At 30.7% G+C, this 18,903-nt stretch overlaps 3 protein-coding genes across 3 annotated transcripts; 1 reads left to right on the top strand and 2 right to left on the bottom strand.

The window, feature by feature from the left end:
• Window positions 1-747: 747 nt before the first annotated feature.
• LOC129944841 (putative nuclease HARBI1) lies at window positions 748-1,986 on the top strand. Its single transcript, XM_056054529.1, has 3 exons — window positions 748-1,291; window positions 1,358-1,612; window positions 1,697-1,986. Exons 1-3 carry the CDS (start codon window positions 1,018-1,020, stop codon window positions 1,984-1,986), a joined length of 819 nt encoding a protein of 272 aa, XP_055910504.1. The 5' UTR covers window positions 748-1,017.
• Window positions 1,987-6,959: 4,973 nt separating this feature from the next.
• LOC129944765 (homeobox protein Nkx-2.5-like) lies at window positions 6,960-7,544 on the bottom strand. Its single transcript, XM_056054458.1, has one exon. The coding sequence runs from the start codon at window positions 7,542-7,544 to the stop codon at window positions 6,960-6,962; it is 585 nt and encodes a 194-aa protein (XP_055910433.1).
• On the bottom strand, window positions 7,518-14,410 carry LOC129942618 (muscle-specific homeobox protein tinman-like). Its single transcript, XM_056051632.1, has 2 exons — window positions 13,999-14,410; window positions 7,518-8,117 (listed from the first exon to the last, which is right to left on the bottom strand). The coding sequence occupies exons 1-2, from the start codon at window positions 14,169-14,171 to the stop codon at window positions 7,562-7,564; spliced, it is 729 nt and encodes a 242-aa protein (XP_055907607.1). The 5' UTR covers window positions 14,172-14,410; the 3' UTR covers window positions 7,518-7,561.
• Between the last annotated feature and the right edge of the window lie 4,493 nt (window positions 14,411-18,903).

Here is an 18,903-nt window from a genome sequence, read left to right as displayed (position 1 = left end):
TGTCGAAAATCGTTTATTTTAAAATTGTTCCAGGTCGCTCTGAATATTGTTCCAATTTTGTTTACCTCTATGATCAAAGTTTTAAACAGATGCATATAAAAACGAGTGGGAGGTTTTCGAACCATAGCAGTTTAAAAATATTGGCTAACCGGAAGTATCTCACGAACCAGTAACGACAGCGACTTGAATTAATTTTTATATTTTCCATTGGGACATGATATCAAACTAATATAATTTTGAAAAAAAATCTACTAACGTTTTTTTCATAAATCCAAACAAAAAAACCAAACAAAAAGAATTGTCTCCTCGAATATTTAACGAATAAACGAAGAATAACGTTTTGGATATCCACGTATTAAAATGTTGATAAAAACCCAATCAACAGTTTTTTTTACAAAAAATAAAGTCATAACAAAACACATGACTAAAACTTAGTAAAAAGTTGATTTAATTTTGACTAAAATATCTTTTTTTTTTAAATCGAATATAATGGCTTCAAACTATTTTCATCTTAAAAACAATATAGTTTTTGACATTCAATAACATTTTTGTAAAAACAAAACAGTCAGTTTTTTCATAAAAATTAAAACATACAACAAATAGTACGCAAAATTGGTAAAAACTGGTATTTGATTATCCATATCTCAATATTAAATTATGGTATTGTCTTTAAAATATTTTATTCTGTACTTAATTTTGTTGTTATAACGTAAGAATAAAAAAAACAATGGCGCAAAATTGTAGACGATTTAGTACGATGTTAAATCATTTTTAGTATGATACTAGGTTAAAAAAAGGATTTTGATAATTTTAAACGAGTTTAGTATCGTACTATCTTCTTAACATTTTACTAAAGTTAAAATCACCAAATGGCTACTTTATCTTTTTAGTATCGTATTAAATCTATGTCATACAGATTTTTCTTGTCATTTTTCTCAAATGTGACAGTGTTTTAAAATTGATAAATTGTGAAATAAAATTTATTTATACATATCATAAAAAGTAAATTAATTTAAAATGTTTTCGGAAGAAGAAGATTTTGAAATGTTTAAGGATTCAGTGTTGTGTAGGAAAGTTAAAAGTTTTAAAACTCGAGCAAATCCTCTTGAAGAGCTGGACGATGGTGAATTTTACTCCAGGTATAGATTTGATAAAACAACTGTTCGGTTCTTGGTTGAAAATCTTGACATCCAAGACCCTATTACAAACCGTGGGCTACCTATTTCTCCAGATTTGCAAGTTCTAGTTACGTTACACTTTTTTGGAAGAAATGTCCATCAATCTGATGTTGGTAAATAAACTTTTCTATTACTAGTCAACAAACGTGTAAACATGCACAACTTTTCGAATACTTTAGGAGCATTACATGGAATGGTGCAGTCCACAGTGGGAAAAATAATTAAAAACATCGCAAAAAGAATTGCTTCCCTACTTCCACACTTTATACAGTTCCCATCTTCCCCTGCGGAGTTGAATGACATCAAATCCGGATTTTACAATATCGCCAGGTTCCCAAAAGTCATAGGTGCAATCGATTGCACTCATTTGCAAATCAAGCGACCAGCTAGGATTGTGGGACCTATTATGGCTGGCCACTACATAAATAGAAAAGGTAGATATTACATTCCTAACTAAAAAAAATCGATAGTCAAACAATCATTTGGTCCATGTACAAAACACTATTAATTTCTTAAAGGTTATTATTCATTAAATGTCCAAATTGTAACGGATCATAAATGCAGAATTATAGATATCGTTGCAAGATCTCGTGGGTCTCTTCATGACTCCAACATTTGGAACAATTGTCGCCTTAAAAGTAAGCTTGAAGAAAGTATTAGCATCCATCAGGGTATCTTGTTAGGCGATGCTGGATATCCATGTTCCAACATTTTGCTAACCCCTTTAAGAAACCCGAGCTCCAGAAAAGAAGAAAAATATAACAATTCTCATACTTCCACAAGAAGCCGTATAGAATGCCTAAATTAAAACTCTCGCATTCTCTTTTTGTGGTATTCTTTCATTTGCTCCAATTCCAATAAATGCTTTTCACGAGCATGAGCATTAGCTTCCTTGGCATTTAATAAGAGCTGTTCGTCAAGCAGTAAGACCTGCTTAGCATGCTCGATCTGCAGCAAATGAAGCTGAGCTGCGTTAGATGTACCCTCGTCGATCATAGTTGAGGTGAAACAGGTTTTCTGTACCTACTCCTTAATCCCACACGATCACAAAATCATCAGTATATCACCACCCTGCTGATAAAATGAAAATATCCAAGTACTCCCTTTCACACATTGAATATGTTCTATATGGTATGTATTCTCTCAAGATTCAATTTTTTGAAAATTCTTGAAGTGCAAACATTCTCATTCAAGAAGTTTCAACCGAAGTTGTGGGGACGGGTGGAATGGGCTCACGACAATGGCGCCCCTTCATCCCTGAAACTTTTGTATTAAATACTTGAAACTTGACTTCAGACTTGGCGGGGGTCATTCTGTCTTCCACATCATTTTAAAAATAAATACATCACGCCATCGCGAAGCCACAAGATGAATAAATTTTTTATTTAAGCAATTACATTCTAATTAGTTCTATACAACTTTCGTAAGGTAGTTCAATATTTTGTGCAACCTGCACTGTTTCCCTTCCTTCCCTTTCTATTATCTTCTTTCGTGGTACTGCAACACAACTTAAAACCACAAACGTAAAGCATCGAACAATGAACAAATAATTTATTTTTGGTTTTATATTTTTTCTATGCTTCTACATTTCATTCAATTTTAATTTCGATTTATCGATTCAATTATAAAATATCACACAACACAGCCTTGCACTGCGACCATTCGATCATTTACTCGGAAATTTGAGTTTACTTCCGTCGTTGACCGCCTCCAGCCAAAATGGTTTTAGCATGATACTAGTTAGCAAAACAATAAAAAGTGTTTAAAATTAGTGAAAAGTAAGTAGATTACTATGTATATAGTAAATTGTTAACTAGTATCGTGCTAAGGCCTTAATAATAGGTTGTTTAAAATTTTGCGCCAATATTTTTATTTGTTTTTATACAAAATACAAATTTTCAAGGAATGCTACTAAAATTGATAAAAATTGGGCTTCGACTTAAAATCTCGTGTTCAAAAATTGATTAAGTAAATTTTATTTAATATTTTAGTAATATTCAAACAAAACACGAACACCTACAAAAACAAAACTGATAACAAATAGTTTTCGACTCAAGTATTATGAGAACAAAGAAAGACATTAAATTATTAATCTCACACAAAATATTATCATGAATATTTTGTTTAAGTTTTAAGACAAATTAATGGGAAGTTATTAGTGTGGGCCGCATCTCAGCCTCTTTTAATTTATTTAATATCCATTAATTCAATTTCGATTTTAATTTAATTCAACTTTAATTTTAGCAAATTTAAAAGGAAATTGCTCAAATTTTTTTTCGAGCTCCTTTTGTTGATAATACTCTAACAATATTGAGTCATGGAACGATTTTTGAAAAGATCTGGAAGAATTCATAGCATGAAAATAAGACTTTTTTTTCATCAAAGCATTATATTTGTATTCTTGTTGTCTAGGCGTGGGGGGGGGGTGTTATAATATTGCACTTAGAATGTTCAGAATGATCTTTTTAACTAGAGAGTTCTTTACACTTACTTCTATCAAATTACGTCAAAAAGGACCGATTGATATTTTACTAAAACAAAATTCAACATATTCAACTACGATACGTTTTATTAGAAAACAAACTAAAAATAGAGATGAAAAGGATGACTACAAGAAAATCGGTAAATTAAAGACTGAACTTGGCATCAATTAGTACTTCATTCCTTCAGGTCAACACGTTTTTAGTTCAAATAAAAGTATTTCCTAAACCAAGTCCCTCTGTCCTGCATATTGTACCAGAAATCGAATTATCGATTAGAAAATTCGATACATCAGCCAAATGACATTTTTCAGACCCTTTGGACAAAGTTGAGCGGGAAATATTTAACAAGGCTACACAATTGGTTTGAGCCTTTGAAATCAAAATAAATCTAAAACTTAAGACATACATAGTTCTGCTTGAGAATGAAAGATTTTTATTTCTTATAAGGAAAATATTGTCACCTTTTCTTATAACATCCATTATACAATTTAATTAATAATTTATAAAATTAAATAAAAAAAAAAGAGGCTGGGATGCGACCCACACTGACAACTTCCCAATAGACATTTATCTTTCTTGAAAAACACGAAGTTCGGTTAAAAAGTTGTCAATTGAATTATTCTTAAAATTTTAAAATTACCAACAATATTTTTCATAGAAAGAAATAATTTCGTTTACAAATCTAGTTTTGTTAAATAGATTTTTAGTCCAAAACAAATTTTTACCAATTTAAATAGCATTAATTTTTTCAAAATTTGCGTAGGTACTACTTCTTGTAGATTTTATTTTTTATGTAAAAACGGACTGTTGGATTTTTATAAAAAAAAAATCATAAAAAAAATATCGAAAACAATATTTTCCGTGAAATTAAAAAGTGTGAAAACAATAGTTTTAATTTTTAAAAGCTTTTTGAATCGTAAGCAAAGTTTTACCAAGTTGTGTTTTTTTGTTAGGTTTTATTTTTTGTAAAAAAACTGTCAATTCGATTTTCCTCAAAATTGTACTGAGTGTTGACAACAATATTTTAAAAAAAATAAAAGTAGTTAAAATCCAATATCTCAAAGTTTTGAAAAGATTTGAGTCCAAAATCAATTTTAATCCACTTTAATTAAATTCTTTGTTTCGGTTTTTATTTTTTGTAAAAAAACTGTCAATTCGATTTTTCTAAGAAAAATCAGAATATTGAAAACAACATTTCTTGTGAGTTAAAATTAACTGGAAGCCATAATCTCAAAATTTTGAAAAAATATTTGAGTCGAAAATCAATTTTTAAAAACTTTTGTAAATTTTCTTTTAAGTTTTTATTTTTGTATGAAAACTGTCAATTAGATTTTTCTCAAAATTTTACCGAATGTTGAAAACAATTTTTCTTATTAAATAAAATTAGTTGGAAGCCATAATCTCAAAGTTTTGAAAAGATATTTGAGTCAAAAATCCATTTTTAACAACTTTTGTTAAATTTTCTTTTAAGTTTTTATTTTTTGCAAAAAAAACTGTAAATCCTATTTTGCTTAAAATTTTACTGGATGTTGAAAACAGTAATTTTTAAAAGATAATAAAATTGAAGCCAATAGCTCAAAGTTTTGAAAAAATATTTAAGTCAAAAATCAATTTTTACCAACTTTTCTTTTTTGTTTAGTTTTTATTTTTTGTCGAAAAACTGTCAATTCGATTTTTCTAAAAATATTTCTGAATGTTAAAAACAATATTTTTAAAACACAAAATTAGTTGGAAGCCAAAACCTCAAATTTTTGAAAAGATATTTGAGTCGAAAATCAATTTGTATTAACTTTCATTAATTTTTTTTTTCAGGTTTTTATTTGTTGTAGAAAAAATGTCAATTCGATTTTTCTCAAAATTTTTCCTAATGTTGAAAACAATATTTGTTATAAGATAAAATAAGTTTAAAGCCACAATCTCAAGTTGTTGAAAAAATATTTGAGTCAAAATTCAATTTTTACCAACTTTAAATAATGTTTTTTTTAGGTTTTTATTTTTTTTTTTTAATTAGGTTTTTCTGAAAATTTTATCAGACGTCAAAAACATTATTCTTCGTTGCACAAAATTGATTGGAGACAAAATCATATTAACAAAAACAGTTAAATGGATTTTTTTCCAAAAATACAATTGTTTTTTATCACGTAAATATATAATATAAAATTTAATATGAGTCTTTCTCTCTCGATCATAATATATTTAGGTTTAATCAAAATGTTCACCTTTTTTTTAAACTGCTATAGTGAAAAAAACCACCCACGCAATTTTCTTAAGAGGCCTTTCTGTAACAAAATTTATTTGAAGTCGATATCTGTTCTGGTTTTTGAACTAAAGGCGACGAAAAAAACGTCGCGAACGTGCGGACATACCGACATACGGACATACGGACGTACTGATGTACGAACTTACTTACACACGCACGCACAGACACCTTTCTAAAAATCTTTTATTTTGACTCTAGGGACCTTGAAACGTCGAGAAATGTCAAAATTTTCAATTTGACAAATAACACCCATAACAATAACTTCCTATGGGAAGTTAAAAAATAGCAATTGCTTTAAGGTAAATGTATAAAGAGAGATCTAAAAATGATAAGTGGCTGTTGTTTATCTGACACTTAGGTATCTTTAGAGCAATGCTGCAATGTTAAGTGTCTTTCAAAAATGCGTTTCTGCTTTTATCACTAACAAAATAATTAGCTGTTTTTCTCGCCTCAAACAATTAAACCTAAACATCCGTAGTTCTGGGAATGTTCATCAAACTTACCTTGAGCTGATTTTCGGACGTACTGTTAATCACAGAGATTCGCTCTTTGGCCGTACAACACAAAAGTTCAATGCTTCACCTGACAAAATATTTTAAACTCATTGCAATGTGCAGGCATTCAAAAACAATTTACATCCTTTTAAAGGTTTGGTGTACATAAAAGAAGTTCAGTTCTTTATAGCGTGATTTCTTCCCATCGTTATTCTTTTATCCAAGACAAAAAACTGGAGACGATATAATACATACTTGTGCTCCTATTCTATATCGAGTTTTAGTATTTTCTTAAAATCTTTTCCGACTCTTCCCTATTTTTTAAAAAAATTTGTCCATCCTTCGATTAATAGAAGAATCGTCAAGAAAACTTTGTTTCAGTTTTTATTTATATAATGACAATCAATTATTTATATATTTTTCTATTTACAGACTTCCAAAGATTATTTACAAAAATTTATTCAACTACTCAACAAAATAATTTCTATAGTTAAAACTTAAAGTTAACAAAATCTCTTATAATTATTTTTTGAAATACTTTTAATTAAAGCCAATAAGCTTTTGGAGGTTCATAAGCATTGATGAAATGCACGTCTGTTTCATGATGATTATTCGCAGGTATTTCATATTTAACTCCACCAACCCCACCACTATGGTTAGTGACGTTTGATGGATATGGAGGGGGTTGCGCTGCCCCTGAACCAACTGGTACAATTCCTACTGATCCGTGCATATGCATTGTCATGCCCTCCATTGGCGATGACTTCCTCGATTCGACACCATAAACTCCAACAACTGGATACTTCTTCCAGTCGAGGCTGCACTTTGAGGCAGCCGACGGATCTGCACAGCCATTATCACATTCCATACGTTTCGACTTGTAACGGCGATTTTGAAACCAAATTTTCACCTGGGTCGCAGAAAGATTCAATTTGTGAGCGATAACTTCACGTTCGGCACCGGTTAGGTATTTCTGCTGACGGAATCTGCGTTCGAGCTCGAGAACTTGAGCTTGGGAGAACAGGACGCGAGGCTTTCGTTTGGCTCGAGGTTTTCCATTCTTTCGCAATTCAGAGCGTGACGAAGTCACGTGGGTAGAGTCTTCTAAAAAATAACATACTTTAGTCATGTTTTGGAAAAAGGAAATCAGTTGAACTTACTCTGTTGTGTCGCATCCGTATCATCAGTATCGTCGAAGTCACATATCGTCTCAAGTTCCTTGACATGTTGGGAAGTGATTTCGTTGCAAGGACTGCCGGAAATTTGTGCTGGCACCGCTGGATCCTTCTCCGAACTAGGACAGGATGACCTACTTGCGCAAACGTCGACTTCGGCTGAACTGTTTAAGTCTAACGTAGGTGAGGGTGTTACATAAGATGGTGGCATTACTTCCTGTTTCATATAAGTTCCATCGTTAAGAAGGACATGGGTATGCGTACCGTTTGGAGGAATATCGGCATACGGGTAGGTGAATCCTTGAGAAGTTGCTGTGGGGTAGTATTGAGGGGTGTATTGATATGCTTGATGCAAGGATGGATGATGGTGGCTGTGTGGATGCGAATGCGGATGTGGATGGTGTGGACTGTTGTTGTAATCGTACGATGAGTAAATCTGACCTTGAGCAATGTATCCATGCGGAACCATCGCCGCCGGATCTGGGTAGCGATCATAGTCAGGATATAGGTTTGTTGCAGTACTGGTGCTAAAAATAAATTTATTTGGGTTAAGCATGTGTTGATGTTTTCATTATATTTTTATAAAAAGGAAGAAGAAATTTTGCAACTTTCGTTTCGATCTGGGTCTGATGTCCTTTTGAAAGGACGATATGAAATATATTAGGCACAGTGTGAGAGACAATTTCATGCACCATTACCAAAATGTGTAACAAATGTGAATCTTCTTAAGGCAAAGAAAAAAAAAGGATACCGAACAATGGGTATGCACACACATGTGTTGACCAGGATGTGAATTTGAGATGAGCGTCCGCCGCCGTGCGTCGCCGATACGGTGCAGAGTTTCCGTTTTTGTCATTTATCTTTTGTTCTAATTTTTATTTTTGGGTTTCTTTTTATTGTGCGGCTTGGTTTTTGTTTGTTTAGAGGTTACGACACTAGGTCGTTAAATATATTTGATCCTTATTTGTTGAGGGTGATATCCTTTTTTTTATTTTTGTTTTAGAGAATTTAAATAAGGTTGATTTTTTTGAATGAATATCTTGGTAATTGTGTGTATGTATGTTCAAACAAGGCACAATATAAAAAGAAAGAGATTAATCGAAAACAACAACTTATAGGATATAAATTTTTGCGTTTTAATAGTTCAGACATTTAGGACTGTAATGATTTAAATCATTGACTTCTACGTTCAAAGCATTAAAAGCAAAAACTAAAAATTTGAGTTATTAGTTAAAGGAGTTGGTTTACAAAATTCTGGTTTTTTGTTGAAAGTACACATTTTAAAAAGCTAATTTTTCTATTAAAACAAAAATAAATGTTTTTATTGATCATCAGTATAAAACGGTTTAACAATAATATTTGTAATGTAGATACTAAAAATGCAGTTTTGTTTTGATTGACAGAATTTCATTGTTATTAGACTCATTAAAAAAAGATTGGCTTTGAAAAGTTCTGCAAGTAAAAAAAAAATATTTCTGAAGCAGCGGGCTTAGAAGAGTTATAAATAAATAAATTGGGTGGCGCAACAAGTCCGTTTGAGAACAAGGGCCTATAGTAACTGACAACTCTCAACCATTCCTGTGTGCGAGAACTGTTGACAGGGATAGAAGGGACCAACAGTTTTTAGCCGAATCCGAACAGTAAAAATCGAATTGATAGTTTTTTTTATAACATTACTCAAAGTTGGTGCATATTGATTTTCATTGACTCAAATAACTTTTCAAAACTTTGAACTTTAAACTAATTTTATTTTTTTTTTTAAATATTGCTGTCAAAATTTAGTTATTTTTTTTTGGAAAAATCGAACAAAAAATTAAAATCCAAAAAAATAATTAACAAAAGTAGATAAAAATTAATTTTCGACTTAAATATTTTTTCAAAACTTTCAGATTTTGGCTTGAATCTAATTGTATCTTATGAAAATATTGTTTCGAACATTCGATAATTTTTTTTGAAAAACGGAACTAAAAGTTTTTTACAAAATGTAAAAACCTAAAGAAAAAAATTTCTAAAAGTTCGCAAAAAAGTATTTTCGACTCAAATGTCTTTTCAAAAATTGAAAATATTGTTTTTGACATTCAGTGAATTTTTGATAAAAAACCAACAGTCCGTTTTTTCATAAAAAAAAATAAAATCTACAAAAAACCGTACCATTTGGTACAAATGATGTTCGGTTTTCGATATCACGTGAACAAAAGAAGGTATTGACTTCATGTTAATTTCGTTCATCCAATTTGTATTTGTTTTTAAAAGAAATAAAAACTTTTTAGAAATGCTACTAAAATTGGTAAAAATTGGTTAACGACTAAAAAATATCGATAGCAAAAATAGATTTTGAAATCAAACTATTTCATTATATGCAAAATATTGTTATTTATTTTAAATTTTTTTAGAATAATTAAATTTTTCAACTTTTTTTAACAAAACACGAAAACAAGACCAATCGACACACAGGATCGTGTAGTCGTAGTGTAGTGTAGGTCGCATCCAAGCCTCGTTTTTTGGATTAATTACTTTAAAATCTTGCTGACTGATTGAAATTTGTGTTTCAAAGCTATAAAAGGGCCTCATGACACTGTGTCTTTGCATAATAAGGGTAGTAATATCCCCATGAGTGTGCGGTTATTATAAAAAAATGGTGTAAAGATAAGATCAAAAGAAGAAAAATAAAGTTCACGATTGCACGAAGTTTCTTCTATATCGAAAGACTAAAATTTTACTTATGAAATGGTTTTGTCTTCAAAAATTGAAACTATTTAAATAATCTCAAAAAACTTGACTTATAAAACTTTTTTTTTCGAAAATTGTTAAAGCTGTTTTTTTAAATTCATGTTTTTATAAATAACATTTTTCAGTTTTAGTTTTTATCAGAGCTTTTTGTAAAAAAATATTGACTATTTATTAGATAGAAAAAATAATATTTTTTTTTTCAATCCAAAAAATTTAATTTGACATTTTTGATCATCTAATATTTTTAACTATATGCGAAGCGTTTTATATAACAGCATCAACATCGTTTTCGCCTGGGTTCCAAGTCGTGTCGGCATAAAATGTAATAAAGTGGCAGATGTAGCAACTAAAAAAGTGTTTCACTTTCCATTCGTAAAAGATTTGCCTAACATTCCCCTTCTAATGCGAAAATCTTTAATAGTATTGAAACGGAAGATAATTTCCTTCGGAAGCATCATCCTACCCACATCAGAGTTCCCTACAAAAGGCTTTTCTAGAGCAGAGTGTGTAATACTTTTCCATATTACAGTAGGAAGAACTTTATTTTCAAGTCACCAACCATGAACCTCCCGAAGAATGTGAAAACTGTAAAGAAGTTCTGTCTGTCTGGCATATTCTAGTGGATTGCCCAATTTCAAGCCAAATCCCGAACACAGATCTTCAAAACACAATCATCTACATATCGCCCATATTCCTAATATCTCAAACAAAAGATACCTGAAGCTATTAAAAAAGTGCACACCGAAGAACGAAGCACAACAAATTTAAAGAAATTTGAAAATTGATTTAATTTATGAAAATGCTAAAAATAAAGTATTCTCATTTTTGTTATGTGCATACATACATACAAACTTAGAGACGTATATATTTTGCTTCTTACGGCATCAAATCTCCTTGTTATCTGGATGCCTTTTATTTAAAGAATTTAAACATTTATTTTGTAACTTATTTTTCGATTTATAAATAAATAAATAACAGGTTGTGCTGCAAAAAATTATTGAAATTGGTTCATTAGTTCATGAGGCAACTTAAAAACAAATCAACGTTTCTAAGGGGGTACCCTTCTGGAGCAATACAAAACATTTTTTTTTAACAAATCTAAAATCTATCGTTTTCGATGAAATTCGAATTTTTGATTTCTGACCAAACAATTTGTAAGTGCAATACTAGTTTTTTTAAGCTTAAGCAAAACCTTAAAAAAACGCTTAACTAGAACCTGCTTAAGATTTAACTAAAAAGTTTGAACTCAATTGGCTCAATGGTTTGGGCTGTAGGAACACACAGACAGGTGGACGGAATCGGGGGACCCACTTTCTTCGACTTCTCTACCCCCGTAACTTCATGATTTATTAAAATTTCGAGTTCAAAATTTGTTTACTAATGCCATATATGTAGTTCTTAGATGTCAGATTGTACAGGGTGTCCACTTTCCCCGACACAAGAGAAATTCATGGTGTATTAAGGTCATTTTAAACCTAAAAACTCATGATTAACTTTTTGTTTCTTTTATTTCCGAGTTATACATTTTTTTTTATTCTTGCAATCATTTCCTTCATTAGTCTAACTTTATTTTGTCTACTATAAATTATTAGTTTTGACTGTGTTTTGAATATTTTCCAATGAAAATATTGAATTTCATTATTGAATCTATTATTTTTTATCTTAAAGGTTTGTGGGTTAAATTATTAAAAAAATACTTACTTAAAAAAATAAAAAGTAAAGATTTAAAAGCACGAACAAATTTTTAAAAATCCATAAATTTCGTTAAAAGCTAAATTACGATAAAACCGTATTCCGGATTAATTAAATTTTTGAAGATAGTAAAAAAGCAAGTATTTTTTGTTGTTAACATAAAATAAACCAATAAAGTATCAGTCGAAATTTAGAAAAACAAGAGACAGTTAAAGTAATTATTTCAAACCTTTTTAAAAATTGTAATGACTCGAAAAGGAAGAAGCGCAAATGACAAAATTACCTCAAAAGTTTTTCTGCTTAAAATAACATCAGCAATCCAAAGTTTGTCTTCTATGACGAGGGCTTTTAAAAGCCAAAATTAGGCGGGAGGGACAAGAAGGTTAAAAGAAAAAGGAGTTATGACATAAAAATCAAAGATTTGTATCGGTATCAACAATAGTAAGACATTATTATGATAAAATTCAGATATTAAAAAATAAAATTCAAGCTAAAAGTTACAACATTTTTTAAAACTATTATTAATTCAAATTTTAATCTAACAACCGGACAAGATAAGTTGAAAAGCTTTTCATACCTTGAAAGTAGATTATTCTTGGTAAGTAGCCATAGCCAAAGACGAGCAAACAGATTATTTGAGCAGTACAAAAGTGGTGAGAGAAGTGCTCAAAGGTAAGACATTACAAAGTTCAAATAATTTACAAAACATTAAGTCTACCACCTCTCGTTCTAAGACCCATTAACCTTTCAAAATTTAGCAGGTTTTATTTGTCGCTTAATATGTTTTTTTTTTGTATATACATGTTTAAGTCTTTTATTTTTATAGTTGAAAAAATATTGGCAAACACTGCATTTCGGAGATTTTAATTTGAATGTTATTCGAAATCATACAGTCCAAAAATTTCTACTGCAAAAGGACAGGCCAAAATTCCTTAAGAAGGCTACCAATGGACCCACATCAAACCTAAATAACTACAATAAATTCAATTTAAACAATTGTGGTGCAAGTCCGATAAATATACTATTCAAATAAATAATAATCAATGTAAATAATATTTAAATACCGTGCCAAATACCCCTGCAGATCGCTTTTGAGTGTCGAAAAAGCGACTGTTATTTTTTTTTGTAACTTTTTTTTTTATTTTCATTTATTACAAGTTTTTGAGCTCCTTATTATCACGGCCAAAAGACTAACATGAGTTGATACCACAGCAGACTTATTTACATGTAGATTCATGAAGACAGACTTGGTGGTCTTTGTTCAACACCCCCAAACCTTTCTTTTGATATGCCTAAAAAAGTTTGCAAATAACTTGAATCATTTGTCCTCGGTTTGCAATCTATTGTTTTTTATATTTATCTTTAGTTATTAAAGAAGTTTTAATCTAACTTCTTAACCTCGTCCTTCGAACGTAAAATGGCAAGCAATTGGCCAAGCTAATATGTCAATTAGTTGTTTTTTCCAAATATTGGTAATTTTTCCTGAAACAAAATTAGATTTGTAGAACTCTCAAGCCTATAGAGATAAAAGTTCAAATTCTCTTGCGTTTTCAAACCTAAACTGAAGACTCAAACTCAATTTTGTTTCTAACGTCTCTGTTTGTAAAATATTTGTACGAAAATAAGAATTCGTCGTCTCAATAGGCAGACCTTGTAACACATTAAATATGATATTTCTAATCCATTTGCTAGAACATTTTTATCACTGTTATAATATTTTAATATATAGTTTAGCACTCAGTAAACATAAAACCTAACTAACATAAGTCTAAAAGTTTGAAATTAATACAAACTTATTTAAACCCGGAACTCTCGTTTTCTTTAGTAAAATTTGCAATTTGTGAGTTACGAAGTTTCCTTATGAGGACGACTTAACTTTTACTTAGCAACTCAAAATTATCACAAACAAGGTCAAAGTATACTTTCACTAGATATGGGACTTAAAAATCTTTTCAAAGTTACAAAAGTCTTAATAAATAATCTTACCCATCCATGTGACAACCAGTATAAGGTTCATTCTGATTAACCAAATTCAAAATATCCTTCACTGAAAATGGCGTCGTATTGCATGAATCGGAATTTGTCAAGCTTCCAGGACTCGGATGATTATATTCGTAATATCCTTGTTGTTGAGGTGGTTGCTGATGTTGTTGTAGCATATTTTAAACAATAATAGAATTCTCTTCTATTTCAATTAACTACAAACATTACAAAATTAAAAAAAAAAATCAAGTAATCCTTAATTTCGCGACGGATATGTTTCAATAGCTTTCAATTCTTCAATGTATATTCTTTAGTTAATTAGTTTATATATTCAAAACCGTTTACGTCTTCCATTTACAAGTGTGGATTCTAAACTGACCGCCGCATTGATGCGGAAAATCGATTCGAATGTTGAACAAAAATTATGTCCACATTCCATTGGAATGAAACAAATTACGCTACACTCACTCCCTCACCAATTTGTTCGTTGTTTCCCTCCATTCATCCAACCAAACAAACATCATCCCTTATTTTTAGAACCATTACTTTGTGTTTTCAAAGCAATATGTGAAAAACTGAATTCTGATAGTGAACCGCCTTTTAAAAATGGCAGCATATTGAGCCAATAAGATTTTGTTCTTCATATCCAAATCGTTCCACAATGATGATGCTGTGCTGATGTTGAAATTTAAAAATACATTTTCTTTTGTGAGATAGGGAAAGTTTGATGTTTTTTAGTTGTTGGTGTGTTTTTTGAACAAATATTTATATTTGATAAATGCAATTTTGGATTTTTATTTGTTGAAATGATGATTTTATCGATTTTTGCAGAAAATTGGTGTAATTGTCAATTGATGGGTTTATATGGTACTTAGAAGCCAATTCAGCAAAGCTGCCACTTGTCTGTAGTGCTTTGCTCTGGGAGCTCCTCTTTACTGCGATTTGTGTGGAATTATCACTTCAAGTAGCCAATATACAATTGAGAGGAGTGAAGTGTTTTTTTTTGGTCTTGTTTTAGAGAGTTAAGGAGCTGAGGTAAGTTAAGTAGGATATAATATTAATAGCTAAACAATATCTTTAGTTGACTTTAGAAGTGTAGTCACTTGAAGCCATTTCAAAATAAAGGCAAAGGTGGGTAAGTATTAATGATATTCACTAAATGTCTAATTAAATTTGCTACATGACTGTTTATAATTATCGGTTATTTTTATATTTTGGATTGGGTTATTTTAACTAAAACAACATTGATTTAGGAAGGCAATATTTTTAAACACCAAAAACTCCTTATACTGTTAAAAGGCTGTATTTTAAAAGGTGATACGAAATGTGTAAACAAGAAATGAAATTTTCATAATACACAAAAGTGAAACATTAGAAACAATATCACCAACCCTATTTGGACTAAGAGTCTCATAATACCAGGCTTGAATGCAATTTTTGGGAATGCAGTCATTATAAATCATTTTTTTGAATTCAACTTAAAGTTTGTATTCATTGATTTCAAGTGAAGATTGTGACTGAAAGAATATTCCTTTAAAGAAGCTTTTGTAGAAAATATGAAGACAATCATACAGAGCTATGCATTTTGCTGTTTCAAAAGTAAAAATAAAGCACATATTAAATATTTGTTTTCATATTTTCGACCACTTTTTGACACATATTGGGTGGTATCTCAGTCATAACTTGATGAATGTTGGTTTTAAAATGCTCAAGAGCTAAACGTTTATCTACATAAACACAGTCTTTTACGTAGCCCCACAAAAAAATAAGACCAGCGACAGTTTCAAGCGCATGATCTTGGTGACCATAGTTAATATCGCCACAGCGAGAAATTATAAGCGGCCAGGAAATGTCTTTTAGCAGAAAACCCATATTCGTTTGATTTGTGTTGCATGTGACACCGTCTTGTTAAAGCCATTCTTCAATAAATAATAAATTAGGTGGCACTACAGTCCGTTGGGAACTAGTGCCTAGTGACTTTAAACTCTCAACCATTCCCGTGGTCGAATACTGTTGTCAGGAATGGAGGGGACCTAGGCACATTGGGTCCCCTTTATACTAAGCAGTGCTCAAAATTCAGTATCCTATTATAAATCATCACTACTGTTAAATAATGATACTCACTGCTATAACAAATGAAATTTAGTAAATCATATGTTAAAATAAAAAAGTATTCACAACAATTTTTAAAGTTTTTGAGTATTTTATTTTTAAGAAATTAATTTTAATTTGAAAAATTTTCCGGTTGATCACTGGCATTGCGCGTGTATAAGTTATTAGGGGATCAGAAGAGATAAGCAATCTATTGAACATACATCCGTCATAGTATTCTTTCGTGATGTTTTCCTGCTAAATTGTTCCCGATATACTTTGAAATCTTTGTTAATAGCCTCCTGAGCTTTTTCACTTAACTTCCGATTGGAAGTAGAGCATGGGTTATTATTTCACTTCTATGGATAAGGATTTTTTGAGTACTTATGCTCCTGTAATACCAAGGATATAGTTCAACATACAATCGAGCTGTTTCTAAGCAAAAACTTCAAAAAAGATCTGCATTAATCCTAAAACCGCTCGATAAAGTTTGCAGAATTATATAGAACCTGCGAATAAGATTTTTGTCTATTCCGGTAATAGTGGCAGATAATTCATATTGCTGAAAAAACTTTTTTGCAACATAACCATCATTAGTATTACCATAATCAGGTTCCGGTTTATCGACTATAAGTGACATTTGCTTTTTAAATTCTTTTTGGATGTTGATTTTGGTGTCTTTAACTTTTTGTTCATTTTCTTTATTCAAACACCGTGATTGCACAGGCAATTTGTATGCAAGATGTAAAACACACTCAAACATACTTATCCACTAATGTGAAACAGATATACCGAAAGATAAGAAGTTTCTTTTTATAGGCCTTTCTATCATATCGTCTATTTTATTGAAATTTTTAGATGTCGCGTCGCATAAATAAAATCACAGAGTTGAATTAGTTTCAGATAAAGCGTTGCAGATTTTGCCATCGACCATTGTCAAGACAAGTTTATGTTTGATATTAAACTTTTTATCATTGTTTATTAATTCCGTTCGTGTTAAATTTTGTATTTGGTATTCAATGTTCTCTATTTCGGCTTTAATGAGTTCATTTTTGTCTGGCTTATATTGCAATTTAATGAGCCTGCAAAACAGTGGAGATGAAGGCTGTGGATTTTGCCATACTATATAGATTTCATATTAATTTGGTCACCTATTATTCTCAAAGGCACCATTGATGATATGAACATGTATTTATCGTCACTCTCTTCCGATGTAAACCTTTGCATAATATTGGGTATGATTAGAGCTTCCATCGAATCCCCACTTGCTAACTAGTGTCAAGTTTATTGAAGGGTTTAAGGTCGCAATCATTTCTTGTTGTGAATCCATCAGACGAGTACCTAACAGTATTGTCTAATAACGACTGTACTGGAACCTCGGCCTCAATTTATTTTCCTCCGTTTCGTTTGCTCACTACTCTGCCCCAAAATTGGTTCTCGGGCGGCCACGTTTAAATGAACAATATTATTTTTATTTTAACTCTCCTAGTAACCAAACGCTTTCGTTTTGCAAGAAACTTTCCTTGTGCCTATTACAGTTGTTCCATTTTAAAAGAAATTGTTTTTTAAAATTTTGTAATTTGTAGTTGATTTCTTTTACGAATAAATCGGGGCAATTTGTTTTTGCAATAACAAATTCTTGGAGATCTAAAAATTTGTTTTAAATTTTTTCAAATTCACTGTCCAATAATACTTCAGATAAGGTAATATTTTAATATAATCCGTTGTGGATTCACCTGAAGAAGAACAAGAATAAGAAATACTTAACGCTTATACCTGCTACTTATTGAAGTCGCAATTTGGACATGTTTTATCCAAAACGGAGTAAGAAATTGGTGAATTTTGATCGCGACAAGTAAAATTTTCAGTAAAAAACCTAAAAAAATTGATCTGTTATCTATCCTAAGTCATAAAAGCTTAACTTTGACCATCTGATTAACCTTAGAAAGATAACCATATTTCATAGACCATAAGTGATACACATGATTTATACGTCGATTCGACGTAGGTTATCTTTCTAGGGTTAATAGAACTGAAAAAATAAGATTTTTAACCGAACCTCTTCGTTCGAAGATTTTTTTTTTGATTTTTCGCCGATGGGGTTCGCTTAATAAGCTTTTATTTTGAGCTGTATTAATTGGATCATCGAGATAAAGGTATTGGAACTTTGGAAAAATTACGGAGCACCATTTTTCTTATTAAATATCTATATGAATTCAAGCAGTTACACACCTGAGAAAAAAAATCAGAAAAATCGATAATTTTAAACAAAACCTACCCCCTCCCCCACCTTGAGCTTTAAAAAAGTACCAAACTTTTGTAATCGATACCACGGCAGAAAAACCTAGAAGCTTTTCGGCTATACATCCATTACCCACAATTAATGTCGATTCTTTTACTATAATTTTAATGAGTCTCTAACTCAAACCACTTTATTTTAAAAAACGCGCACTATACTCTCAATTCTCTCTTCGGATTAATAATAACGAGAGTTTGGTCTTTCAGACTGTATCATTAGATTTAAAAGTTCTCTGCGCAAATCAAAATTTTATTGGTTTCGAGTAAAAGACTTTTTCGTTGATGTACTTTATATACATAAAAACACTTTTAATAATTAACAAAATATAATTTGTAATCTACAAACCTTCATCAACAATCGACATTTTTTTTTCAACTTAAGAATTTAACTTTTAAAAATAAAAACTTCAACCACTAGATCAAGACACTGCATATGTGAATCAAAAACAATTAAAAAGTGTCGACTTTGAAGTACAACTTGGCCGCCAGACCCTTGTGTCATGACATGACGTCCCCATT

This window comes from Eupeodes corollae, chromosome 1 (genome assembly GCF_945859685.1).
Source record: "Eupeodes corollae chromosome 1, idEupCoro1.1, whole genome shotgun sequence".
Lineage (NCBI taxonomy): Eukaryota > Metazoa > Arthropoda > Insecta > Diptera > Syrphidae > Eupeodes > Eupeodes corollae.
This window is presented reverse-complemented; position numbering and strand designations above follow the sequence as displayed.

Coding starts and splice junctions, on each gene's coding strand:
- LOC129944841 (XM_056054529.1), top strand. CDS start 1,018: ATGTTTTCGGAAGAAGAAGATTTTGAAATGTTTAAGGATTCAGTGTTG. Junction 1,292..1,357: donor TGTCCATCAATCTGATGTTG/GTAAATAAACTT, acceptor CGAATACTTTAG/GAGCATTACATGGAATGGTG. Junction 1,613..1,696: donor CCACTACATAAATAGAAAAG/GTAGATATTACA, acceptor AATTTCTTAAAG/GTTATTATTCATTAAATGTC.
- LOC129944765 (XM_056054458.1), bottom strand. CDS start 7,544: ATGACTAAAGTATGTTATTTTTTAGAAGACTCTACCCACGTGACTTCG.
- LOC129942618 (XM_056051632.1), bottom strand. CDS start 14,171: ATGCTACAACAACATCAGCAACCACCTCAACAACAAGGATATTACGAA. Junction 8,118..13,998: donor ACTGGTTGTCACATGGATGG/GTAAGATTATTT, acceptor ATTTATTTTTAG/CACCAGTACTGCAACAAACC.